At 32.4% G+C, this 25,901-nt stretch overlaps 3 protein-coding genes and 1 pseudogene across 17 annotated transcripts; 3 read left to right on the top strand and 1 right to left on the bottom strand.

The window, feature by feature from the left end:
• Positions 1–223: 223 nt before the first annotated feature.
• Positions 224–1,268, top strand: LOC106799732 (cytochrome P450 71AU50-like; annotated as a pseudogene).
• Positions 1,269–1,391: 123 nt separating this feature from the next.
• LOC100795589 (pentatricopeptide repeat-containing protein PPR5 homolog, chloroplastic) lies at positions 1,392–5,018 on the top strand. Its single transcript, XM_006585242.4, has 3 exons — positions 1,392–2,016; positions 2,685–3,989; positions 4,767–5,018. The coding sequence occupies exons 1-2, from the start codon at positions 1,708–1,710 to the stop codon at positions 3,954–3,956; spliced, it is 1,581 nt and encodes a 526-aa protein (XP_006585305.1). The 5' UTR covers positions 1,392–1,707; the 3' UTR covers positions 3,957–3,989; positions 4,767–5,018.
• Positions 5,019–11,397: 6,379 nt separating this feature from the next.
• On the top strand, positions 11,398–15,414 carry LOC100780526 (alanine--glyoxylate aminotransferase 2 homolog 1, mitochondrial). 2 transcript variants are annotated; one of them, XM_006585240.4, is made up of 10 exons: positions 11,442–11,860; positions 11,943–11,987; positions 12,397–12,627; positions 13,124–13,294; positions 13,367–13,510; positions 13,602–13,781; positions 14,067–14,292; positions 14,727–14,840; positions 14,938–15,024; positions 15,138–15,414. In XM_006585240.4, exons 1-10 carry the CDS (start codon positions 11,630–11,632, stop codon positions 15,179–15,181), a joined length of 1,473 nt encoding a protein of 490 aa, XP_006585303.1. In that variant the 5' UTR covers positions 11,442–11,629; the 3' UTR covers positions 15,182–15,414. The 2 variants fall into 2 exon arrangements, with proteins under 2 accessions (XP_003531373.1, XP_006585303.1); XM_003531325.5 differs by lacking the exon at positions 11,943–11,987 and having other exon boundaries at positions 11,398–11,860.
• Positions 15,415–15,823: 409 nt separating this feature from the next.
• On the bottom strand, positions 15,824–23,056 carry BZIP24 (bZIP transcription factor). 14 transcript variants are annotated; one of them, XM_014778950.3, is made up of 9 exons: positions 22,890–23,054; positions 21,385–21,616; positions 21,218–21,292; positions 20,081–20,140; positions 19,911–19,988; positions 19,733–19,811; positions 18,748–19,019; positions 17,996–18,223; positions 15,824–16,241 (listed from the first exon to the last, which is right to left on the bottom strand). In XM_014778950.3, exons 2-9 carry the CDS (start codon positions 21,559–21,561, stop codon positions 16,071–16,073), a joined length of 1,140 nt encoding a protein of 379 aa, XP_014634436.1. In that variant the 5' UTR covers positions 21,562–21,616; positions 22,890–23,054; the 3' UTR covers positions 15,824–16,070. The 14 variants fall into 14 exon arrangements, with proteins under 14 accessions (XP_014634436.1, XP_040874098.1, XP_040874100.1 ...); XM_041018164.1 differs by having other exon boundaries at positions 19,733–19,796; XM_041018166.1 differs by having other exon boundaries at positions 19,932–19,988; positions 22,890–23,044.
• Positions 23,057–25,901: the final 2,845 nt, after the last annotated feature.

Here is a 25,901-nt window from a genome sequence, read left to right as displayed (position 1 = left end):
TTCAAAAAATGTGAAACTTATTTTTCTAAGATTAATTTGGGATTGAGGGCGAGCCCTGGTGCAGCGGTAAAGTTGTGCCTTGGTGACTTGTTGGTCATGGGTTCAAATCCGGAAACAGCCTCCTTGCAAATGCAAGGGTAAAGCTGCGTACAATATGGGGTATGAAGTTTTTAATTTGGGATTACATTTTGGTTTAAGATCATTAATAATAATAATTTTTTTGTTTAAAATAATAAGTTCATATTTAAATTATTAAAAGATATATAACATTAATGTGTAGATTGTTATAGATTAACATGTGGTATCAAATTTTAGTTTCGAATGAACATATGGAGTCTTGAATTAAATATTAGAAAATACAATTTTACTAGCTATTGTATACAGCAATTGAATGGACACTTTCAAAGCTCCTAAAGAATCCAAGAGTGATGAAGAAAGTCCAAATGGAGTTGGAAAGTGTGGTAGGTATGAAGAGGAAGGTGGAGGAATCAGACTTGGGCAAGTTGGAGTATTTGGAGATGGTTGTAAAGGAAAGCATGAGGCTCCATCCAGGGGCACACTTGCTAATACCACACCAGTCCGCGGAAGATTGCATGGTTGGAGATTTTTTCATACCTAAAAAGTCAAGGCTCATAGTGAATGCATGGGCAGTAATGAGAGACCCAAGTGCATGGAGTGAGGCAGACAAGTTCTGGCCATAGAGATTTGAGGGAAGCAACGTAGATTTTAGAGGGCGTGACTTCGAGCTGATACCATTTGGGTCTGGCAGAAGGGGATAGTTCAGGATTGCAATTGGGTTTCACTGTGATTCGTCTAACAGTGGCACGACTTATGCATTGTTTTGATTGGAAACTACCAAATGACATGTTGCCAGATCACTTGGACATGACAGATGAGTTCGGCCTCACAGTGCCAAGGGCCAATCATCTACATGCCATTCCCACGTATCGGCTTTTCAATCAAAGGGATTAGCTAGGGAAAACAATTTCATAGTATGTATTTTATGTTTAATTAGGTTCATTTAGAGAATGTTTAGATTTATGGAAAAATAAATTACCATTTCCCTTCCTTATCGTTAGGAAACAAGAATTTTGAATGTCACATACGATAGAGATATGAGGTAAATCGACCTTTTTTCCGGTAATTGAGAGGCAAATGGACCTTTGCATGGTGTAGAGTTTTTTATTTTAATTTTATACATGTATGAAAAGATACACAACAAGCAGAACTAAATAATATGAAAAAAATATTTAATTACTAAATACATTTGAATTTTATATGTTAACTAGTGTTTATTTTATTTTTTTAAAAAAAATACATCTATACTTATTTTACTCTCTTTTTTATCGATGTATCTATACATATATTTTTATTTTAAATATGAACCTGTCATGCACTTGCGCTTAGGTTTTGCGGGCACCATAGTTGTCTCTTCACCCCAAGCTGCTGAACTGTTCCTCAAGACCCATGACCTTGTCTTTGCTAGTAGGCCACCTCTTGAGGCTGAAAAACACATCTCTTGGGGGCAGAGGGGAACTTAGGCTTTGCTGAATATGGTTCTTATTGGAGCAACATGCGGAAGATCGATCCAAAATTAGTTTGCATGTTTATTGTAAGTGGCCAGACTCAGGGCTTTTTAGTAATCGATTTGGGCTGAGGCCGTATGCGTAAATTCAATCTGTGCTATCTCTCTCACTGTTGGTTCCCATGTCTAGTCTATCTTCTTGCTCTTCTTCTCCTTCATTTGCAGCAAGTTACGGCACTATTACCCATCCACGCGCGGCCCCACTGAGTCGAATTTCATGCGGTGGTCCGAGACCCCCTAAGAGCAAGAAAAGCAACCTCAATTCAGAAGCGCAAGAGCTTGTTCGCTTACTCACGAGCAAGATAAGAAGCAACGACAAAGAGGTTCTGCTGAAGACCTTGAACAAGTATGTGAAGCAGGTCCGAACCCAACATTGCTTCTTGCTCTTCGAAGAACTCGGCAAGCACGACAACTGGCTCCAATGCCTTGAGGTCGCTCACTTCACCCCTTCGAATGAATTATTATTATTATTATTATCATCATAAAATTAGCACATTCTCTCCTTCATTAAAATTTAAAATTGCTCTTTATGCATATGAAATGATAATAATATTTAATTAATACTAGTAATATTAAGGTTTTAAATTGCAATTGAAGTTTTATTGCGGACAAATGCGACCCCAATTGCGGTCATGGTCACTCCATAAACCTTGATATTATAAAATACTGTTATGATGACCATTGCTATATGACCTAAAATGTGAGACAAATCAATAACAAAGTGTGGGAAAATTGACAGGAAACAGAAAATGGATACTTGTCATTGGTTAGAGATAGAGTATAAAAGTGGGTTTTGAGCCTAACTCATCCTACAAAACTGGCTTTGAGGGGAGGATCATCCCCACTTGTATACTTTAATTTGGTCACTTATATACTTTAATTTGACCATATGATGTGGTATTAAACCATCACCCTCAAGGTTGCACTTTAGGCAACCACCAAAGAGGCCACAATTAAGGTAGCTTTTCCAACATAATATATAGTAAATAGAATAAAAATCATTATGCAAGAACATAGTAATCTGCATTAGATAAAATACGGGAATATGATTGATCGTGTCAATAGTTAAATTTAGTTGTGAATTTTGTTTGACATTCAGGTTTTCAGATGGATGCAAAAACAACGATGGTATATTGCTGATAATGGGATTTACTCAAAACTGATATCCGTTATGGGAAAGAAAGGGCAAACCAGAATGGCTATGTGGCTTTTCTCGGAGATGCGTAATACTGGTTGTCGTCCTGATACTTCTGTCTACAATGCGCTAATTACAGCTCACCTTCGTTCACGGGACAAAATAAAGGCTTTGGCTAAAGCCATTGGCTACTTTCAAAAGATGAAAGGAATGGAGCGCTGTAAGCCCAACATTGTTACTTACAACATTCTTTTGAGAGCTTTTGCTCAAGCTCGGAACGTGGAGCAGGTCAATTCTTTGTTTAAGGATCTTGATGAGAGCATTGTTTCGCCCGATATTTACACTTTTAATGGTGTGATGGATGCATATGGTAAAAATGGGATGATCCGTGAAATGGAAGCAGTGCTTGCTCGGATGAAAAGCAACCAGTGTAAGCCTGACCTGATTACCTTTAACTTGCTGATTGATTCCTATGGGAAGAAGCAGGCGTTTGGTAAGATGGAACAGGTGTTCAAGAGTTTGTTGCACTCCAAGGAGAGACCATCACTGCCCACGTTTAATTCAATGATTTTAAACTATGGGAAGGCACGGCTTAAGGATAAAGCAGAAGATGTTTTCAAGAAGATGACTGACATGGGTTACACGCTGAGCTTTGTTACACACGAGAGTATGATCTATATGTATGGCTTCTGTGATTGTGTCTCCAGGGCTGCACAATTGTTTGATGAGCTGGTTGAGTCTAAAGTTCATATAAAAGTTTCAACCCTAAATGCCATGCTTGATGTTTACTGCTTAAATGGTTTACCGCAGGAAGCAGATTCACTGTTTGAAAGAGCAATTAGTATAAAAATACATCCTGATTCATCAACATTTAAACTTCTTTATAAGGCTTACACTAAAGCCAACCAGAAGGAGCTTCTTGATAAATTGCTGAAGCATATGGATAAAGATGGTATTATCCCAAATAAGAGGTTCTTCTTGGATGCTTTGGGTGCTGTTGCGTCTTTACCAGCAAATTCAGAATCTGCTAATGCTGCAACTGATTCAAACACAGCAAATTCAGAATCTGCTAATGCTGCAACTGATTCAAACGCATCAAATTCAGAATCTGCTAATGCTGCAACTGATTCAAACGCATCAAATTCAGAATCTGCTTATGCCGCTACTGACTCAAACAACCCCCAAGATTTTGCAAAGTTGGCAACTGGTGTGAAGAATATTTTGGCTCATCGATGACTTGCATACAAACAGCTCAGTTCTCGTGAGATGGTATGCTTATCACTTTGCCATCACTTCTCGGTCATTCTATTTTACATCTTACTGATTCTTCTGACGAATGGATTTTCCCTTGGTCATCATATGACATCACTTTCCTTTTTTTACTTTTCATAATGATGCTATTTACTTGAAGTTAAATAACTCATTTTATGAGATGCTACTTCTCTGTTCCTGTACTGACCAATGACCTTAATTTCAAACTCAGGCTTGTTTTTGGTTTTCAGATGATAAGCTCTGAAGAATTATCCTTTATTATAAATAATTTATGCAAGTAACTTTAATAACTTAGGAAGCCACAACTATGAAACCTGGGGCAACTTTAGGCAATTTAAAATACTTGGTTAAATTGACATCTGTTGCTGAAAATTAATATTCTTAGGGCAAAAGAAACAAGAATGCGAGAGATGATGTTTGCTTATTTTCCTTAGATGTGTTTAATTTTTCATTGCTGGTCTGTGTATAAAATTGATTTCTTATGATTTGCTTTATTTGTTATCTTGTAAAGAAATTTATGAGACCAACAGAATGTAATTTTATTCTTCACTGTATTTGTTTTTGGTTTCGTTAAGTTGTGTCTGTTCACTTTTAAGTTGTATCTGTTCACTTAAACATGTTTTTTTTTTCTTGTTTGCCAGTTTCAAATGAAGCACTAAACGCATTTTAATGAAGTTTAACCTACAATGAGATAGACATATAAGATCCTATTGCCTAGGCTTCACATGTTGTCCGACTTTGCCTTTTTATGACCGGGTTCATTTTTGTTCATAGGTATGGATGTATTTCCATTTTCCAGCTCATTGCCCCTTGTCTTGGCACTATGGTCTATGAAATGAAGAACGCTTCAGACCTGACAGCTGCCAAAGCTAATTAGTTGATGACAACCAATCCAAAAAGAGCAGACTTGCTGCTGGAAAGCAATGTGTAAATCTGTAACTAACAAAATTGAGTTATTATCAATGATGTTATTGATAATTCATGTACAATTATCCTTCTGATGTAATTTGAAATCATTACTAAAAAGATTGACTTGTCATGTTTTCTGCACAGTACTGAAAATAACCGAGTAATGAAAGAATTTGTTGAAAACTTCTGTTGTTCACTTAGGAGTATTTGATGATTGGACTCTTTTAATAAGCTAGTCGTGAAAATCCACCTCTATATATTTAAATAAAGTGTGAATTATACAGATGCTTGAATTAACTTTCTATCTTTAATATATTCATTCTCATTAGAATGAAGTATTAATTTTCTGAAATTACAGAAGAGGACAAGTAGTTTAAACATATTTCCGGAAAAGAAAATGTAAATTATCCTACAAAATCCCATTATTCTTCACTGACATCCTTCGCTCTCTGGAAGGCTAATATGATATAGCAAAGGTCCAATCACTTCAAATACTTTTTTTTTCAATAGATGAAAGGCTCAATGATCAAAGTAAGGCTAAAAAGAACTAATAAGTCTTTCCAAAGTTTAATCATGCAAGTGCTCAAACAAAAAATTGTCTCATTTCTATAACTTGAAGATAAATTCAGCAAACTTACAAACAATAATTTGAAGAGCATAATGAGACTTAGAGTTTATATTCAAGATGTAAATATGAGTTGAAGTTTGTTTGGATAGATTACATAGCTTTTGGGTTAAAGAACTAATTAAAGTCCATTTTTTAATTTTCCTATAATTTTTATATTTTATTTTCATATAATAAGTTCAACTCTTGAAATATTTTGTGTCACTTTTAATGTTTTGAGGTTTTCCAAGTTATTATAGTGGTTAGTGGAGTTTTAATTCTAAGTGGAAATTAATTACAAGTGGAATGTTAGAAGGAAGTCTAGCCTTTAAATAATTGAAACTTTGTAGCTGAGGCATATTTGAGTCTGAATGAAAGTTTGAATTTTTATTTTTTTTTGAGAGCTTTCCCTCATTCTTTGTCAAAAACTCTACGACTTATCACTTATCTTTTTATCTATTTTTTGAATTTGACGTCAATATCCTTTTCCTAAAACAAAACAAAACCAATTTCTAAATTTGAATTTTTCAAAACAATTCATCTCATTTTCGTATTCATATCAAACACACATTTCACTACAGTTTAACATTTGATTTTGGTACTTAAAAATAACTATTATTTGTTAATTATTTTTTAATGAAAAATATATAAAAGGTGTTTTTTCTTTTTTTTTTCGATACTAAGGTGTTTTTTCTTATATCATAATGGTTTAGGCTCTAGAGATAATTAATTTTAATGTTAAAATTTTCCTTTTTATCTGTAAATTTCAGCTGTTTATAATTTTAAATTTATTATTTTAAAAAAATTATGAAAAATCAACTACTCGTCTATTTATTTAACTTAATTATGTATTCTTACCTTATAGTTTTAAATAATTTTATGTTAAATATATTTTTTATATTTCATGAATTTTAAAAAATTCGTATAATACAAATAACACTCGCTAGTAAATAACAAGTAAAAGTTATGGCATATGCAGATTATTCACTGGTAAATGAAAGGAAAAAAAAAAGTCGGTTCAGGTGATTAGTGTCTAGTGACTTCATCTTCTAACTATGCAGATACTATTTGCTGTTTTCAAAATTTGAGGGCCAGAAATTCCTGGTTCAATCAGAAATTACCTTTATGCTGTTGTTATGACAAATTATCAACTATGCATTATAATTAATTTGTGGACATCACACCACCTATTTAACACCTAATGAAATATAGAGATACATATTACAAATTATATGATGTGATAAAAAATAATAGTACTAGTGTTTAAAATAAAAGAATGCCTACCTTTTATTATTAATTTACAATTAAAAAATAATCAAGAAGAGTTAGATCTAAGGGAATATTTGTTAGACGTAAAGTAAAAACTTTTCCAGAATCCTAAATTAAGAAATTATAATTCTTACGTTTAGTTTACCATTAATAAAAAAAATATCAAAAAATTATGATGTATGAGAATTAATTTTAGTTCATTTTTCTGAAAAAAAAAATCATAAAGAGGGATGGAAATCTAATTTTTCTAACTGAATGAAAAATTTTAAGACTAAACAAATGTATTTTATATGTTTTCAGTAATCATAATTTAGGGGAATTGACTTTTCCAAAATTTATGATTAGGAAAAAATTTATCTTTTGCCATATGCTACAAGGATTCACCTCTCATAAGGCGAGAGAAAAAGGTTTGAATCTATACTATAAGAGTTATTTACGTTTGATGCCCAATTATCTCCTCCGAAAAAAATACTACAAAAATGAAGTAACTGGTCACGGGTCCACAAATTAAAATCTTAGCAAAACTGCACGGAAAGTAGAATGAAGAAAATCTATTTTTGTACTATCCCACACTATGGTTGTGGTGGTCCTCTAAATTTTAGGTTTAATTGTATTTTTTATTTTAACAAATCAATTTGATGTATTTTATTTTTAATTTATGAATTTGATCTTTCTTCAATTTACTTTTAATATAATTATATTTTTTACTTAAAATTTTTTATCTTTTGATAAGTTTTGTCTTAAGTTTTTTGCTTATTAATGGATAAAAGGACAATAAAAATTACAGTTTTCTTAAAAATTGAAGGCAAGGTGTATCAAATTAATTTATTGGAAATAAATTTTTTCATAAATTATAAAATTGGGAGTAAAAACACAAGCCTAAATTTTAATATTTTTTCAGCTTGAATGGGTTGCTAGGAATTTTATTTTCATCCAACCTTATAAGAATTACTCAATTGACAAACTAGGGTGAGAAAAGGTAAAGTGCTGGAAAAAAAATCAAAATTCTTTCCAATCGCCACAGCCGTAGCGCACTGTCTGTCTGTTCAAGGCAACAAAAACAATTTTCAAAACGAGTTTCTCTCCTTGATTGTAACTTGTAACAAAGAACAACTAAACACGTAACAAAATGGGTTTCAAGGCAAGTGTTTTATTTATTATTATTTGAACGGGAATACAACAATAAACAATTATGAGAAAGAAAGTTTTACTGTCCACAATGATTTTATGCCGTTCAAATAAAATTTAATTTATTCTAAACTTCCAGTTAAGAAAATCAATAATTTAGAGAGAGAAAAAGTAAAAAGATACATATTGCTATTATAACAAATCCCTTTAAAATATTGATAAACAATTAAGATATAAAAATTCAAAATAATTAATCAATTTCTTGATAAGTATAAATTAATCAAACGACGTCTTATAAATGGGACATAGTAGAAGATAGTAACATTTCCCTATGTATGTAAAGGACAGTGATTGGTGAACGGAGATAGAATGCGACCACTGTAGTGTAGCACCGAACATGGAGAAGGTTGGGGTCTATAAAATATAAATATAGTAGTAGTTCAACTGGACAAAATAATACGGTGTTTCCTTGTTTTTGTGCGTCGCGGATAAGATCCATGGATTCTGATTCAATAATGAATCACCAATCTTGGATTGTTTATCGTGCAATGCATAGCCCCATCTGTGTGTAAGACAGCTACATTCCCATCAAACATGGTCTCATTCTTCAGATCATAATCATCGTCTTAATCTTAACTTCTAAACACACACGTCTGTGTTCAGAAAAAACACACACACATGTGTGTGTTTAGATAACATGTTTTTTTTTTCTTTTATGATGAAGAAATGTTCCAGGACTTTACATCTTTATGATAAATTATTTGTGAATTAAATATTTCATTATCATTTTATATGCATATATTTTTTTTTTAATTATATAAAATATAAAATTTTCGTATATACCTTAAATATTGGTGATCAAGTAGGACAAATTGTTTAGTCAATCGGCCTCAATTCTATCCTTCAACCAATATTCGTAGAACATTATTTAAGGAGTTAAAATGAAAAAATATTTCATATAAAAATCAATAAAAATTACAAATAACATAATTTTACATATTTCAATAAAAAAAATTCTTTTGATTTCTTAATCAATATTTAAAAAAAAACATTTATCAGCATTTACTTTTTTTTTCAAATGCAACTAGTGTATTACTTTTGTGCTTATATGTACCCGTCAAGCATGATACTGATGGGTATCCAAAGTTCAGACACATTTAATTTGTTGAACCCATTTGTTATCCCTACTAAAAAGCCTTAAATTTATTATCATATAATTATTTTTAATATTTTTTAATTTTAATTACTTCAAATTAACCTTAAGGTTAACAGAATGTTTAAGAAAAGTGTTACACTTTTTAACATACCTTTTTTATCCATAAAAATTAAATAAATATTTACAACACTAATACATCCTATTAATTAATTGAATTAAATCTCTTTAATTCTAATACACTTTTTTCATACTCACATTGTTATTAGTTGTTTTTAAAAAAATTATAGAAGTAGGAAAGGCAATTGTTAAACAAATTTTAAGATTTTCAATCAATTTTAATCAATAATAAAATATATATTTAAAAAAGAAAAAAAAAACATGTTACTAGCCTTTCTTAATATTTAAACCAAGAGATCCTGACTATGACTTTAAGAACGGACATAACATCGTTGGAATTATATTTAGTACTGTGAGAATATTTTTTATTTTTTTTACAAAAGAATCATCTTTTGTACAAACTGAGAGTATTTTTATGATACCAGATAATTCTCATAATGATTTTTTTTAAAAGATATGCATTATTTATGCAGGTCTTTCTTCCTTTTGTTGACATTATATAAAACCTTTAATTTTGTAATATTGTTATAGTTATGCTGAATGTTAACTTCATTTATTTTTTAATTACATGATAAATACTTAATTTTTATTAAAAATTCAATCTTAAAATTATTCTCACTTTCTTTTTTCGTTTAAAACTCTTATCTTTAACCCATTATTATTGACTGCAGTAAAGTTGATGTTAGTTTGTTTAAGTGGGTTAATATTTATTATCATGTTGATCTTTTTATTTTTTATTTTTGATGATATTGAAATGTCCAACTACTTTTTTATATTACATTTCAACAAGTGAAAGAGAAGAGGGGGAACACGTGACATGTGTAACATTTTAAAAACATCAAGAACTTACCTATCACCACTATAAGGAGAATGCGCCTTCTACAATGGTCATGGAGAAAAAACGTGCCTAATACCATTGTGGAAGAGAAAACACGGCACGACAACGACGAGCGTCACTCCCCTCTGCCTGCACCCAAAAGAAGGAAGAAGAGTCATCACAATTCTAGTTTCTCTCTGATTGGTTCACTTAACAATCTAAAATCAAATTAAAAAATTAATATAAATATCTTTTAATTTTAAAATGGCAACTTAATATGATTATAGTAAGAAATGCTGATGTAATAATTTTAAAAGAAGGAAAGATTTATAAATAAAGCAAATCTCAAGAATTTTTTTCTGTAATTTGCTGTAAATCTTAACTCTAACGCTTTAAAAAAATAACTGGGCTAGAGTTTCAAATCTTAAAATCATTAAAACTTTAACTAACCACCATATCTGATCCAGAATTATGCGGGCAAACACTTCAAAAAAGAAATAATAAAATCAAATAAGTGTGAAAATTAATATTAACTTATGCTTAAGAAAGTTGCCTATGATTTTTTAATTGTGTCAATCTCATTTAAAATATATATTTTTTCTTAAACTACTTTTCCTTAGAACTTGGAGTCAAAAATAAAAAAGAATTATTAAAAATTAAATCTCAATTAAATGAGGAATATCTCAACTTATTAAATAAGATAATTTTTTATATTTATTTATATTTAAGACGAATATAAAAAATATTATTTTTACTTGTAATCGAAATAAGAGAGGATAACTTAATACTGCTAAAATAAAGTACATTTTTCTGTTATGAGATATGCAAATACTATATTGCCTTTCTTCTTATGTTATAATATATAATAAATTTCACTAATTAACTTAGTAGTCTAAGTAATGGCTTAATAGTAATATACTTTTATGAAGTTAAGATTAAATTATTTAGATATTTGATTGAGGGAAAAAATTTGTATCCAACCTTTACTTGTCTCTGACAGAAATTAAAAAATAAAATACTATATACTTAAATCTATGAAAACAGAAAAGTGTGTTTATTACAATTTTTTTTTGTAAACGTAAGAGCATAACGTAGTGTAATATTAATATCGTTTTGGGTAGTACTAGTGTAATAAAAGTTTTTTTTTTATTGAATCATGTAATTTTAAAACAGGCTAAACAACAGGAAAATTGTTTCTCTATTTTAAGAATATTAAAATTCAATTTAATGGTAAAAAATCATCATTTGATTATCGTGATAAAAAAGTGTTTAACCTTGAAAATGGAACAGGAGATCTTTTTCTATTTCTAACGTTAAAATATTTGATTCTTCGTACGAGGGGGACTCGTCTAGATTCCTCTCCACGTCAGCATGCATTCCCTCCCTCAACAAACGCCACCAAATTTCAGTTTCACAACACAATCACACATGCATTCGCCTTCTCTCTCTCTCTCTCTGAGTTGTATTTGTATATATGCTCACAATCCTCGCGTCGCGTGTCAGAGTAACTCGTGACTCACTCACTCGCTACAACACAAACACGGTAATAAAATAATACCACTGTTTATATATATAAACCCACCCTCCCTCGAGTTTGAGTTCATCGCAAAATCAGAACCCAACTAACCAAACCAGCTATGGCGGCGATGCAGAGGCCACTCAAGAGAACCATTGCAATCGCCAAGCTACGCGCGTGCTTTTCCTCTCTCCGACCCGCCGCCGCCGCCGACATCGTCGCGTCTCCTCCGCCGCAGCTCCCGCCGTTCGATCACCAGCCGCACCCTTACAACGGTCCCTTCGCCGATGAAGTCCTCGCCAAGCGCAAAACGTTCCTCGGTCCTTCCGTCTTCCACTACTATAAGAAACCTGTGAGTCTCCGAAATCAACACCGACCACCTCAGCATCCTCGAAGCCTTTTCTGCTTTCTTTTATTTATTTGTTTTCGCGTAGTGTCGATGCGTTTCCGACCAGGCAAAGATTTACGGATTTAGCAAGGTATCTATTTTTCTAAAATTTGTTTTTCTCCTAAACACATTTTTTTCCTTCTAAAAGTTTGTTTCTTATACTCTTGAAATGAAAAAACATCTCTCACTTTTTTTTAAAACACTTGTTTTGAAAACCGTTCCGATCTCAAGCAGCTGCATTGTTAGGCTTGCCACTTTTGACTTTTGAGTGATTGTTCGCTTTGACTTTCTTGTAGGTTTCATGATTCCTAAACAATGTTGGATTTTTTTTTCATATTTTTTTTTGTACCGGAACAGTGCTCCTCAGTCAAGGTTAATATTTGAAACAAAAAAGTGAGAAGAAAATCATATAGTCCCTTGATGTCTCTTTTTCATTGATTTGTTTATTTCAAGTAATTATGCCTTGCAATTGAGGTGTGATTCAAATTTTGAATGTATAGCTGAATATCGTGGAAGGGAAGATGCAATATCTGTATGATGATAGTGGGAGGCGTTACCTTGATGCATTTGCGGGGATAGTTACTGTTTCTTGCGGACATTGCCACCCTGAAATCTTGAATGCCATCACGGAGCAGAGCAAACTTCTGCAGCATGCTACAACCATATATCTACATCATACAATAGGTGATTTTGCTGAGTCATTGGCAGCAAAAATGCCTGGAAACCTTAAGGTCTGTTTTTCTTATTCCTCGAATATTTTACTGTATGATTGCATTATGCCTCTCATTCTTGAAGTGCCTGATAATATATTTTTAAATTGCTATCCATAACCGCAATTGCAGTCATAATCTAAAGGATTTTTGACCCAGTACAACTGCAATTGTGGTCGCATTAGCGGCATTTTCCATCTATTGCCCGCAAACATAAAGGTTTTTTTTACTCACCGCAACCATAATTTAAAACCATTATTATCAATGATATGGCTTAGCATTACCTTGCCTCCAAAACAGTGACAGTTTCTCCATGTTGTTGATTTCTGTTTCATTTCTTCTGTTGGTTAATAATTTTTTAGTGAATGAGAGGAAGGGGGGATGCGGGAGCCTTCCTCCTTGTCATACATTCATTTGAGAAATGTAATGTTCAGTTTTTTAATCTGGCTAGAATTCTTTTGACAAGGAATCAAGGATCCTAATTGATGACAGTTAAAAACATGATTTTAAATTGCAGGTTGTTTATTTTGTAAATTCTGGTTCAGAAGCAAATGAATTAGCAATGATGATGGCCCGTTTATATACTGGTAGTCTTGGTATGATTTCTTTGAGAAATGCATATCATGGGGGGAGTTCTAGTACACTTGGTTTGACTGCTCTGAACACGTGGAAATACCCAATTCCAGAGGTTTGTCTGTATATTCAATTGATTGGTTGATCCTACATGGAAACTATTCTTACAATGATTTAAACCTTTTAGGGCCATGTTCATCACGTTATGAATCCAGATCCATATCGTGGAGCCTTTGGTGCAGATGCTGCTAGTTATGCAAATGATGTCCAAGACCATATTGACTATGGAACTTCTGGAAAAGTTGCTGGATTTATAGCTGAAACAATGCAGGTATGTGTAATCTATCTTGTTTAATATTTAAATGGCATTTAGAACATCACATTACCTTTTTTGTTTACTTTTTCTTCATGACTTATTCTAGGGAGTTGGAGGAGCTGTTGAACTGGCACCAGGGTATTTGAAACTTGTTTATGACATTATACATAAGGCTGGTGGTGTCTGCATTGCCGATGAAGTTCAAACTGGGTTTGGTCGAACAGGAAGCCATTATTGGGGATTTGAGACACAGGGTGTCATTCCTGATATAGTTACCATGGCAAAGGTCTGTACCATCTATATCATTGTTTTACTAGTTACTGAAACCTTGATACCTTAATCATGCATTTGAAGGGCAAAATTATTTGTATCTTATGCCGTTCATCATGCATTATATTCTTCATGTTTTTCTTTTAATTTTCAGTGTAAGATATTTTGTTTTTGGTATGTTTTCGTTAAAGTATGTATTTTTTTTCTGCCATATTTTATTATGGAATTTATTTTGTTCTCACTTTTTAACCTTCATATATTCTGCTGCTATTTCATCATATCTCATGTTAATTTGTATCAGGGTATTGGCAATGGTCTGCCATTAGGAGCTGTAGTTACAACTCCAGAAATTGCAAGTGTGTTGGCCCAAAAGATTCAATTTAATACCTTTGGTGGGAACCCCGTTTGCTCTGCTGGTGGACTTGCAGTGCTTAGGGTTCTTGATAAGGAGAAGCGTCAAGCTCACTGTGCCGATGTTGGATCTCATTTGCTTGAACGATTGAGATTTCTCATGGAAAGACATGACAGTATGTTGTCTTGAATTTAACACCCCCAAAATAGTTAGGGTCTAATCGATTCTCTTCTCACTTGTTTTGTTTTCTAAAGCAATTCCACACTACTCAGCAATCAATATCTTGTTCAAAAAATATATTTTTTTAAATCTTTTACAAAATACTGTTTTAAAAACAAAAAAAAATACAGAAGCTGGAAGATGTTTTCTCATTCTCTTTTGTATCTTCAAGTGCCTCTAGAGACAACTTTTAGAAAACAGAAATGTGTCCAAGAGACAAACACTTTCAATTATACTTGGGAGACAAATAAAATTGAGAAAACAGAAAACAAACAAGGCCTTAGTTTTTATTTATTTATTTTGTAATACACTTCATTTATGGTACATTTACACAAGAATGTTTCTGCTGTTTTTGTTGATTATTCTCATTATTATTATATCATGTGCCAGTCATAGGAAATGTAAGGGGAAGGGGCCTAATGGTAGGCATAGAGTTGGTCACTGACCGAGACAACAAGACACCCGCAAAGGCTGAAACTGCTGTCGTGTTTGAAAAACTCAGAGGTTAGACAAGGAACCATTTTATTTTATGCATCCGAAGCCTTCTTTTCCAAAAATAACTTCCAAACCGTCTAACGAATTATTTGTATATTCATTGAAGAGCTTGGTGTGCTAGTTGGGAAAGGAGGACTTCATGGCAATGTTTTCAGGATCAAGCCACCAATGTGTTTCTCCAAAGATGATGCAGGTATGGTTGTGTCCCGATCTCTCAACTTAGATGCAGACTCCAGATTTTATTTTGGAGCCTTTTTCCAAGCAAAATAGCCATTGCATTTCACTGACTATTCTCCGCGTGTGCAGATTTTCTTGTGGATGCCTTGGATTATTCTCTATCAAAGTTGTGAGCTGATTGTGCATAGCATGAAATGAAATCTTCGATATTGGAACCAAATTACTACAAGCCAACAACAAAAGTTCGTTTAGTTCATAGAAATCACCATGAATAATGTAATGTTCTCCACGTTGCCAAGAGAGGGGTTTCCCTCCCTTAGCTGAGCATTATAAGTTGAATGCAAACTATTTTGTATATAAATTTGGATTCATAACATCAAAATAAAGAGTAATGTTTAATTCCAAATAGAAAGAGACTACATTTGCATATTTGGCTTACATATCAAATCACGAAATCAATAAACCTGCACTAGCTGCTTTATTCAAACTTGAATCGTGTAACCAGTCGGTTCTAGGTACCAATATAAAGTTTAAGTTTGTTTTGTGAAAAAGAATAATGATAAAAACAGGCTGATTCAAAATTGAATGTAAAAATTTTATTCTAAAAGATGTCCCAGGTTATCACGGTCAAGTTTAACAATTATTCAACATTATAAATAACTTTCTTTTGGGAGAATTTATTTATTTTGAAAAGCTAGGGGAGTATCATTCTTATTTAATAATTTATTTGATCAACAAAGATGAAAAGTGTATTTTGGACAAATTTTTTAATTAGGGGTGACAATAAATATATTAAATTGGCAATAGACATATCCTTTCAGGAACTAACTAAAGATAATTTAACTTCTATTGGTAGTAGTTTTCTTTACTCTCAAATTATTTCTATCAAAGAAAAAAAAAAAGGATTATGCAGTTTTCAAAACACGTAGATGTACTATTTTACATTCTACATGATAACCAACTTTACAACTTCTCAGTGCTGGAAAAATGCGAGCAGCCGGAACATGGTTTTGATAATGATATAGACACTTGATGATAAGTTTAAGGTGTTGTTGGCTATAACTAATGTTTGATGACTGACTTAGTAAGTTCTTGAGGACGATTAGCCCAAAGTTTGCTCAAAGCCCGCAGGCGTTGAAAATATTCACCCAAATCAAGCAGAAATCGACCAGTCTGACGTGTGGTAAGTATTCGATACATTTGCCTCAATGTTTCTTGTCGTAGATGATCAGCCTGTTTCACATAAACTTTCCTTTAGTTAGCCCAAAATTAAACTTTCTAAATTTGTTTTAGATGGAAAAATAATAGTTTTTAATCAGAACACATGTGCTAGTAGAATACACGTTCTTATATAACTAGGGTGAAAGAATGTAAGGCATAGCTGAACACTTGTGCCACACGTTTTATTGTTTGGATCAATATTGTTTTCTGTTGGAGTTTCTCCATAGTTGATGTTAAAAAATAAAAAAAAAACACCAAGGACAGTGAACCTTGTCAAGTAGATTTTCCTTACTCATATTGAGAAGGTTTTTCATGTTTCTCATTTCTTCTACCTTCATACATTGTTACACTTTTGCTTAATGCATATTTTGGAGCAAATTTGGTGACGTAAATTTCTAACAGTGGTATCAAACTATCCTAGTTAAGAGGAGCTATTAGATTGAGATTGTGTAACTCAAAATGAAGGGAGTTGCTACTCACCAATAGAGACATGTTCAAATTGACAACTGAAAACTACTTCTACTAGAGACCAACGATGGAAGGCCATTTATATTGTAACAAGCTGCATGAGCCAATATTCTATCTGACTGAAGTTGGAGTTTGGTACATGGAAAAGTTTTAGTTTCCCAGGAAATTAAAACTGGAAACTTTGTTGGTTTACATTTTCAAAAATAATATTTTCTGAAAATATTTTTTAGTTATGTTCTTATACAAATTTTAGTCTAAATTTCTCATGAAAATGTGAGAATCTAAATTTCTCAAGTTTAAAAAAAAAACACTATGATAAAAATACTAATTAATAATTTTATTAGATAATTTAATGCGTCAAAAAATTAAAATTTTGATGCAAATATTACATTAATCCTTTATCTCAAAACACTTATATAAACACTTTTTTTTTCTGTGACTTATATAAATGCTCTTACAAATATTTAAATTAACATAACAAAATTTAGTCCTTTTAGAAATCGTGACCGAATATGAAAAAACTTTTCTAAGCCCTCCCTAAATCTATTCCAAATCCCTACATCTATTCTAAATCAACTGATAATGGTAGAAATGAAGATAAAGATAAGTTACTGACTCTTTTGTGTCTACCTAAGAGTTAGGACACTTTAATAGTTTAATTGTCAATACCTCCACACCAAAAATGAAACTTAATCTGTAATAAATGGATCCTTAATCTCTAAAGATTTTATTACCAGTTTAATTTAACTTGTTACTGGATTGGTTCTTAAAAAATAAAATATCAGCATAGTAAGTTATCCGTATAAAAACAAATTTAGTGACATTTTAGATCATTCATAAATTAATTTAGTGATAAATTTAATTCATATTCAATCAACTAAATATATGAATTGGTTCGTGCAAAATATCACGAGCATGGAGACAATGGCGTACCCATGTTCTCCCTTAGCTTCGTCTCTACTTGTGACACGCATTAACCTTGAGAGAATTTCCTCTCCTTTTCCTATGTAAAGTAAGGACAAAAAATAAACAACTCATTTAAGGAATAAGATTCCCAACTTTCACAGGCCTATGCTCCGGTTTTTGGAGCGTACAAGAATATGTTATCGTGGCTTGTATACAAAAATTAGAAATAAAATAAAAAAGCCAATTTATCCAATCGAAAACACTTTTTTTTCCTAATTAAGCGCACATACTAAAAAAAAAAAAGCAAATCATCTTTGATTGAGATGACATGCAACGAAAAGAAAAGTTATTAAATTGATAAGTAAATGGGTGTAAAGTGAAGCATACATTACCTGGTTCACAAAGCTCACAAGTGCTTCTAGTCTCTCCATTGCAGTATCCATTTGGGGAATGTGAGTTCCTTCAACTAGTTGTCCTGGTCCTACAGAGTCAGCGAGCATTTGCTGAAGTTTTTCCATACCTTGTGAAAGAGCATCTTCTGCTTGCTGGCATGATTTTTCAAGGCCATAAGCATCAAACCGTTGTTGCTCTGTCAAAGGTTCACTTAGAGGGACCAGAACCTGCAATTAAATCAAAATTGTTACTACAACCTTACATGATAGTACTATAGTAGAAATGAAGTGAGTCATGTTCTTTGGGTTAGTCACTCATATTGAGTGATACCCATTTTAGTACAAAAAGCACCGAAATAGATCTTGCTGATGTATAAAAACTGTTATGAATTACTGCATTTAGAATCTTCCCATTGTCTCAATGAATCAATAAACGATGATAATAAAATTCAAAAGTTAACAGTGTTTCTGTTAGAAGTGAAAAAAGTTTAACAAATGAAAAAATAAAATGAAATGAAGATTGTGCCTTTAGCTATGTACTGCAAATAATAAACAATATTGTCCGCAAGTTCGTACTCACTCACTTAGCAAAGCATGTTATTGTGAGTTTGCATGCATGCATCAATTAAAAATAACATTTGGTTACAGAAGCAGAAAAGCTGACTGGGAAAACATCCTAGTTTTTGAAGTAAAAATCAAATTAGCTCATATGAATAAAATTCACATTTAATTTGTTAGATATTAAGCATCACCTTTAGAAGTTCAGAGGGGCGAAATCCTCCAATCCACAAGAAAAATCGTTCAGCTGTTGTCTTCCACATACCAGACATAACATAGAAAACATCTGCTTTTGCTGCAGCAGATTTCATGCTAAAGAGTTTGGTGTAGTGGTTCATTATGCCCTGTACAAGTGTCCCGAGCTGTATGTCACCTATATGAGAACTTAAAGCAGTTCTCAGTTCTAAAATTTGTCTATTTTGCTCCTCCAGCCAGTTTCCATACTCCATCTTGAAAAGCGTTATTCCTATAAATTGGGTATTTTCAGAGTGCAAAAATAGTTGGAAAAAGGAGTTTAATACCAGAAAAAATACTTAAGGAAATCCAAGAAAAAAAATATTATATCAACCAAAATCTAGTATCTGATTCTGATGTTTACTAGACAAATTAAGAGTTGCAGTTTGCTATGGGAAGTTGTACATAAAACTGATATAAAACACTCATTGTTCAAGATGCGTTGATATAAAACACTCATTGTTCAAGATGCGTTTATGGTACTTATATTTATAGTATCAACATATTGACAATTTATTAGTATGAACTTGTACAACATCTGACCAATGTAAGCAACGAGCAATGGTAGATCAATTACAACACAAATTTGAATGATCTTCATCTATGAAACTAGAAAATCTAGTTTGACAGCAATTTTCAACTCAAATAGTTAAATAAATATAAGGGTGCCGCTAGGCACTAAAGTTTTCTACAGGACTTCAATAAAACATCTCTATACATTGTGAAGGCAGTTTGTAAAACAAGATTATAGAAGATGATTTATAAGGTAAATGATTTAGGCATAGGTAAAAATACTGTCTTCTCCAAAAAGTTAATTTCAGAAATGAGAGCACTAAATACCGAGACATTTAACATAAAAATCCGGAGTAGTGACAAATCAATATCTAGCACTAGCAGATACTCAGCAAAAAGAAATCTAGCACTAGCAGATTAATGACCACAAACCTGAATTTACAGAGCCAGCAAAACCCAAATTATTAGAACCCAATCCGTCGCCAATATACAATCCCTGCAGTTTTGTTGCCTAAAGAGATTGACAAGAGAATGGGAAAAAAGAGAAAAGAAAAAAAAAGTAGAAATTAAAAATATAAAGTGATTCATAGCAGAAACTAGGAGTAAACACCTGTTGTTTTGCATGATCTACCTCTTGCTCTAGCTGCACGAGCTTCAAACGACATGATTCTAACTGCTGCACGTATGCCTGTGAAGAAACATCAGAAATCACATGAATATTAGTATATGCATTCACTTGTTTCATGTTTAGCGTATCTTTCAAAGCATAAACCTTCAAACCTTTTTCCTCAAACGACTCTTGCGAGCGGCCTCTCGATTTTGTGCAAGACGTCTTTGTGTCTGCATGTTTCAACATGTTAAATACTTTCTTTTTTTCTCCTTAAAAGCATAAAAGAAGTATGAATACGAGCCAGAAATCCAAAATTGGAAGCAGAGGACCCCTTAATTTTTCAGTGTATATATCTTAAAAGAGTCCAAAATGTGGGTCTAAAATGCTTTCTGATGTCACTCAAAATTTCTACATAAAGCTAAAAACGGAGGCAGAAGAAAAGAGTAAATGATGTGCCTTCCATGCTGGAGTATCACTAAGATTAAGTCCTTAGTTCAAAATGGTTTAATTGTTTAAATTAACTTATCTCATTACAGAACAACACCCTACAGAATGAGGTTAGCGAAGTGAGAGTATAACTAATAATGACATTTACTAAAAGCAAAACTGACCCTCTGGATGGTCTGTCATGGTAGGCTCCCTACTATGGACAGGCTGCATAGATTTGGTATAATCCAGGAAACAATTTGCAAGCTGTGCAAAGAAAAGAATGAATCTCTAACTCACTTGTTCTTTGAGTGTGGTATGACAAAAACTGTTTGGGACCAAGTGCTCCATTGGCTAAATTTGGACCATAGGATTAAAGGTTGGAATGAAGAACTTGATTGGGTTATCTCCCAAACAGGAAAAAAGGGTTGGCGGGCTAGTATTCTGAAACTCGCTTTCACGGAGACAGTCTACGGGATTTGGCATCACAGGAATGGGACTGTTTTTGGGCACACTGCATCTAATAACGTAGTTAATGATATTATTGATAATATAGTTTACAGGGGGTGGTATACAAATAAGCTGAGGAAGCATATTGCTAATCTGTTATTATAGGCTTCTTTTGATCTGTACGATTTTTCTGGAGAGCTGGATCCTAGCGATCGCTTTGTAGTTCTTATTGATTTTTGAATTAATACAATCTCTATTTGATTCAAAATAATGACATTTACTATACAAATTTCATGGTAAAAGAAACTTGTTCTGAAGTTAAGCACAGAAGTATTTGCTTTCAGAGACAATTTAAACTGAATCTTGCACATGCCGGAAGAACTTAAAGCTTTCCAGTGTAGAAACTACTCCAAATTTAAACATGATTTTACCTTATCAGTAAGCCTGTTGGCATCTTGGTCGTACTTCACAGATGTTCCAAATATTCCATGAGAAGCATCCTCTGACTAGTTATTTAACAGCACAAAAGAACTTAATTAGTAGGGAAAATAGGCATTATCCTTTGCAAAAGACAGTATATAAAATTTGGTAAACTTACTTGCACATGAACCTGATTATCTAACTTCATCTCCACCTCCCCAATTATGGATGTGGATACAGTTAAATTATTAGTATCATTACTTTTGAAAGTTTCTTCCCACATGCTAATTTGGTGGATAGGATCATATACACCCATTCTTCTTGAGGAAACAAACTGTGAGGATGTAGCATCCATGCTCTATGGACTTATCAGTGCGGCGATTCGGTGCATACACATATATAGAAAACTTCTGTTAAGAAACAAAACCCTTTAAAATTGAGTCAATCATAAAATGCATTAAAGAAAAACTCACTTAGATATTAATAATAAAATAATCAGAAAGCAAATAAGAATTAAAATGGCAGATATTTAAAGATTGTGACACTCGTGCACCATAAGAAAATTGTCGTAAGGTGCAGAAATCCTCCGCTGCTACCATGTTATAAGAAAGAATACCACAAAAGAAGCATTATGGTAGCACTGTTTCATACACTACTTAATCATATTGCATGCACCATTAACAAGTGACGTTGATCACAAGGAATCATACCAGGGCAAAGCAAAAAAGGTCAATTTGATTGGTAAGACCAGAAGATGCATTTTAAGAAATACTGATTAAACAATTCAATCCCCATTAAATATCCCATAAATGTGGACAATTGTGTTTGGTAGGGACTGAACCAGAGAGAAAAAAAGTTTATGGCATCAAATATTGTAGACATGTTAGAGCTGAATAAGCTCTACAACTTATAGCGTGTTTGGAAACTCATTGAGGATGAAGGAATTGTGTTTGGGATGTGAAAGTTGTAATTATTAGCTTCTTAAAATTGCATCTCAATCGTGAAACCAAACATGGTATTAGTTTTCTTGCTTAGGTGACAAAAAGATACAAAAGGGTAGCCGAGAATGATCAACTTTTTGTACAGGTGGTGAAGGACGACACAGGAGACCAATTTCTTAACTTTATTGCCAAACCAGGGATAAAGGTACGGTAAACAAATACAAACTTTGGGCTTCAAGTAAATACTAAAGATTATGCACAAGTACAAAAAGCAGCAGAAAGTACGCATCAAATCTTTTAACTGATCCACGTTTTTAGTTTGTTAACTCCTTCACAGATAGATAACAATTAAAACACGCGCAATAGATAGATAGATAGATTCTAGGATACTTACTTACTAGTCCTCATCCAAAAAAGGCAACAACCAAAATCATGATTTTTGGTACGTACGTGAAAGCAAAGCCAAAACCGGTATGCACACTTTTTCAAAGACAAAAACAAAAAAAGATTATAGAAGCAGAAGAAGAAAGTACCGGTGAAGTTGATCATAGAAAGCGCACAACACAAGCAACTAGTTCAAAAAAACAAAAAAACATAAACATAAAAGAGAGCTGTCATGTATTTAGTATCTCGCTCTCGTATCTGGTCCTTCCTCGTTTTCCTCGGCAGTTAAATCTTTAAAATTAGAAGAAAAGAAAAGGGAATTCTTTTTTATTTTAATAGTAATAATAATATGGAGAACCTTTGAAAGCTACTTTGAGAAATACTGAGAAGCTTTTTTTCACTAAAAAATCATTCCACCTTCCATTGGCGACTCACCACCAAAAAAAAAAAAGACAGAACCAAATTTCCCAACGAACTATTATCCAATCCAATGTCTTCCAATTGCCAACGCTACCCTTATCTCCAATCACATTTATGGCAAGGCGAAATCATAGAATTATAATGAATACGTAGAAAATAGGTGCCACTTTTATTTTAGATGAATAAAGGCCACTATTTTTTTAATTGGACTTTATGTTACTATTTTAATATGAAAAAAGGAATGGTATGGAGACGCGGTGCATTGAAAATTAAAGAGGGTTGTAATTTTGTGCGTGTCTGTTTTGTTTGTTGACGTTGTGCTACAGAGAGTCAAGGCTTTCACACAAACACGAATAAGCAAGCATCATCGTAGTCATGGTGGTCACATTTCCACTAACACCACTAATGTGCGCACCAGGTAGATCCTGCAGATTGGTGGGGCTCCCTCGCTGACATCATTTTACGATTACGCCAAAGTTATTTGCATTTGATACAAGTCCCATGCCAAGCTTTAAAATATTCCAATCGAGTGTTATCGATCGGAGCCCAAAGAAGCATTAAATTATTAGAAACTCAAATCCAATCTATCCAGGTAAGATTGGTGTGATTCAAAATAAGAATTCAGAGATAAACTCTTTAAACTTCACAACTGTAAATGATTCAGTGTCATAGTGAGAACTCTTGTAGTGTTTAGAAGAATCTCTCTCGCATTCCGTTGCTCAAAGCTGCTGGAAAAGAATAACAAGACTTTCAAATATAGAATCCGTCTAGTAGAAAGTGCCCAAAGATGCTCTAAAGACATTATAACAACTTGATCTCCTTATATTGTTAAAATAATATTTATTCAAGATCAATTCCATTTTTATTATTAATTTGTAAAAATATTTGAAATTATATAAATTTAATTCACTATTAATTCTATGTATAATTCTAAAAAATAAGTGTAACAGTTGCCAGTAGTTTCATGTGATAATATAATGATTGAGAAGGAGAAATAAAATTTAATTAAAGTCGTTAAATTGTGTATGAATTTACTTATAATTTTATTTTATATATATATATATATATATATATATATTTTAGATTTATAAAAAAAAATTGTGTATAATTATTTAAATCTAAAGAATATTAAAATTTAATTTAGAAATATAGACAAAATGTGATACATTAAAATGGTATTTTAAGATGCGAGAGATTTATTTTTTTTTTTGCTAATTGCAAGAATAGTATGTAAAATGTATTTTTAAAAGAGAAAAAATAAAAATAAATATTAAAAATATTTAATTGAAAAAGTGAAGAAAGTGAGAGTTTTACTCTTCAAATTATGTATTATTTTAAATTTGATAATTATAAACTAAAATATTATTTAAAATTATAAAAAAATGTATATCTGACTATGAATAATTTGAATTTATTTTTTAAAATATTTTTTTTATGAACTAACACCTAGATAGGGCTAGATCGACTCCTGGATAGAAGTCGGCTGAACATGTAATAGATCCAATAAGATACTTAAATCATCGACTACTGTTACACTCGTTAAAACAAACACAGTAATAGAACTAGAAAAATAAAATATAGAATGGCCCTTAGAAGTTAGAAGTCAAGGAATGAGTTGGAATTGCATACCATTCCTTTGTGGGCAAGAATGACATCAAAATGCAAGATAATGAACAAAGTATATAGAGGTGGATAATATCACTAGAAATATATGTCATTATCCTATTTCTTCTCCTCTTTACTGACACTCTTGTTAACTTGAGTGTCACAGCCATTGTAACTTGCAAGTGATTACTCACCTCTAGCCAAATTCTAAAGGAACAGCAAGAGATCCTCCTATCACCTACTAACTGTACTTGATTCCCAGTTATATGAACGGGTGCAAAACATATTTTAAAGTGACATAAATATTATTTTTAAGAAGAAAAAAAAGTAAAGGACATTAATTCTAAAACATACTTTAATTAATTTGCTATATTTATTTATGTTTTCTTTCGGATTACATTTGTGAGGGCCCAGCGGATTTCGTTACTAACTCCTCAAGTCTAATTAATTGAATAAACCTATTGCACCAAAAGGACAATAAATAATCAGCAGTGGATAAAATTGCTGATATGGAACGGATTACGTGCTTCAAAATTTGTAATAAGAAATAATTTGACAAGTCAGGATAAGTTTAAATTATTGTATAGAATAGTAGCTGAATGAGTGACTCTTATAACTATAAAGCTACAATGATGTTGGTGGTTGCATTTTAGAATGGTTGGCCAACCTATTAGTGATTTTCCTTTTCATATTCTCGGGGTGCATTGGCTTCATTTGATTACCATCAAACACACAAATGAAACGTCACGCAAACACTTGCTGGCTTTTTCCTATTCGTGGTTTTTATACTCAAGTGCAATCCAAAGTGGGTTGCCACTAAGAATGGCTTTTGGGTCTCTCAATTATGGAAGATTTTTTAAAATTTTAGATTCTCTACCATAGTCATACACATGTTTCAGGCAAAACGGAAACGTCAAACATGGTAAGGGGGCAGAAAATTCAAATAAAAAAATACGAATGAGAATACTAGTCTTGAAACTTCTTTTCTTAATGAAATATACTAGTCTTGAATTTTTTATTTTTTATGAAATCTATTAGTCTTGAATCTTTTTGTTTTATTTTATGAAATCTTTTTATTTTTCTTCAAATGAAAAGAATATTACAGATTTTTTTTTCTTTAATTTCCGTTCAAATACATCATAGTACATGCCAGATCTTCGTAGAATATTAACTAAAATTCTTCTGTGCGTAAATTCTAGCTAGTTTCTTTAATACAAAATTGTTAGTCCCAATACAAATTAGGATACATTTTTCATGTTTGCGAAATCAAGATTCAAGTGCATTGCATTTGCCTGCTTGAAAATCGACATAGGAAGATGAGTGCTGTGCCTATTGTGACTGCTTC

This window comes from Glycine max, chromosome 8 (genome assembly GCF_000004515.6).
Source record: "Glycine max cultivar Williams 82 chromosome 8, Glycine_max_v4.0, whole genome shotgun sequence".
Lineage (NCBI taxonomy): Eukaryota > Viridiplantae > Streptophyta > Magnoliopsida > Fabales > Fabaceae > Glycine > Glycine max.
The sequence above is the reverse complement of the archived record's forward strand: the minus strand, read 5'-3'. Positions and strand labels throughout refer to the sequence as shown.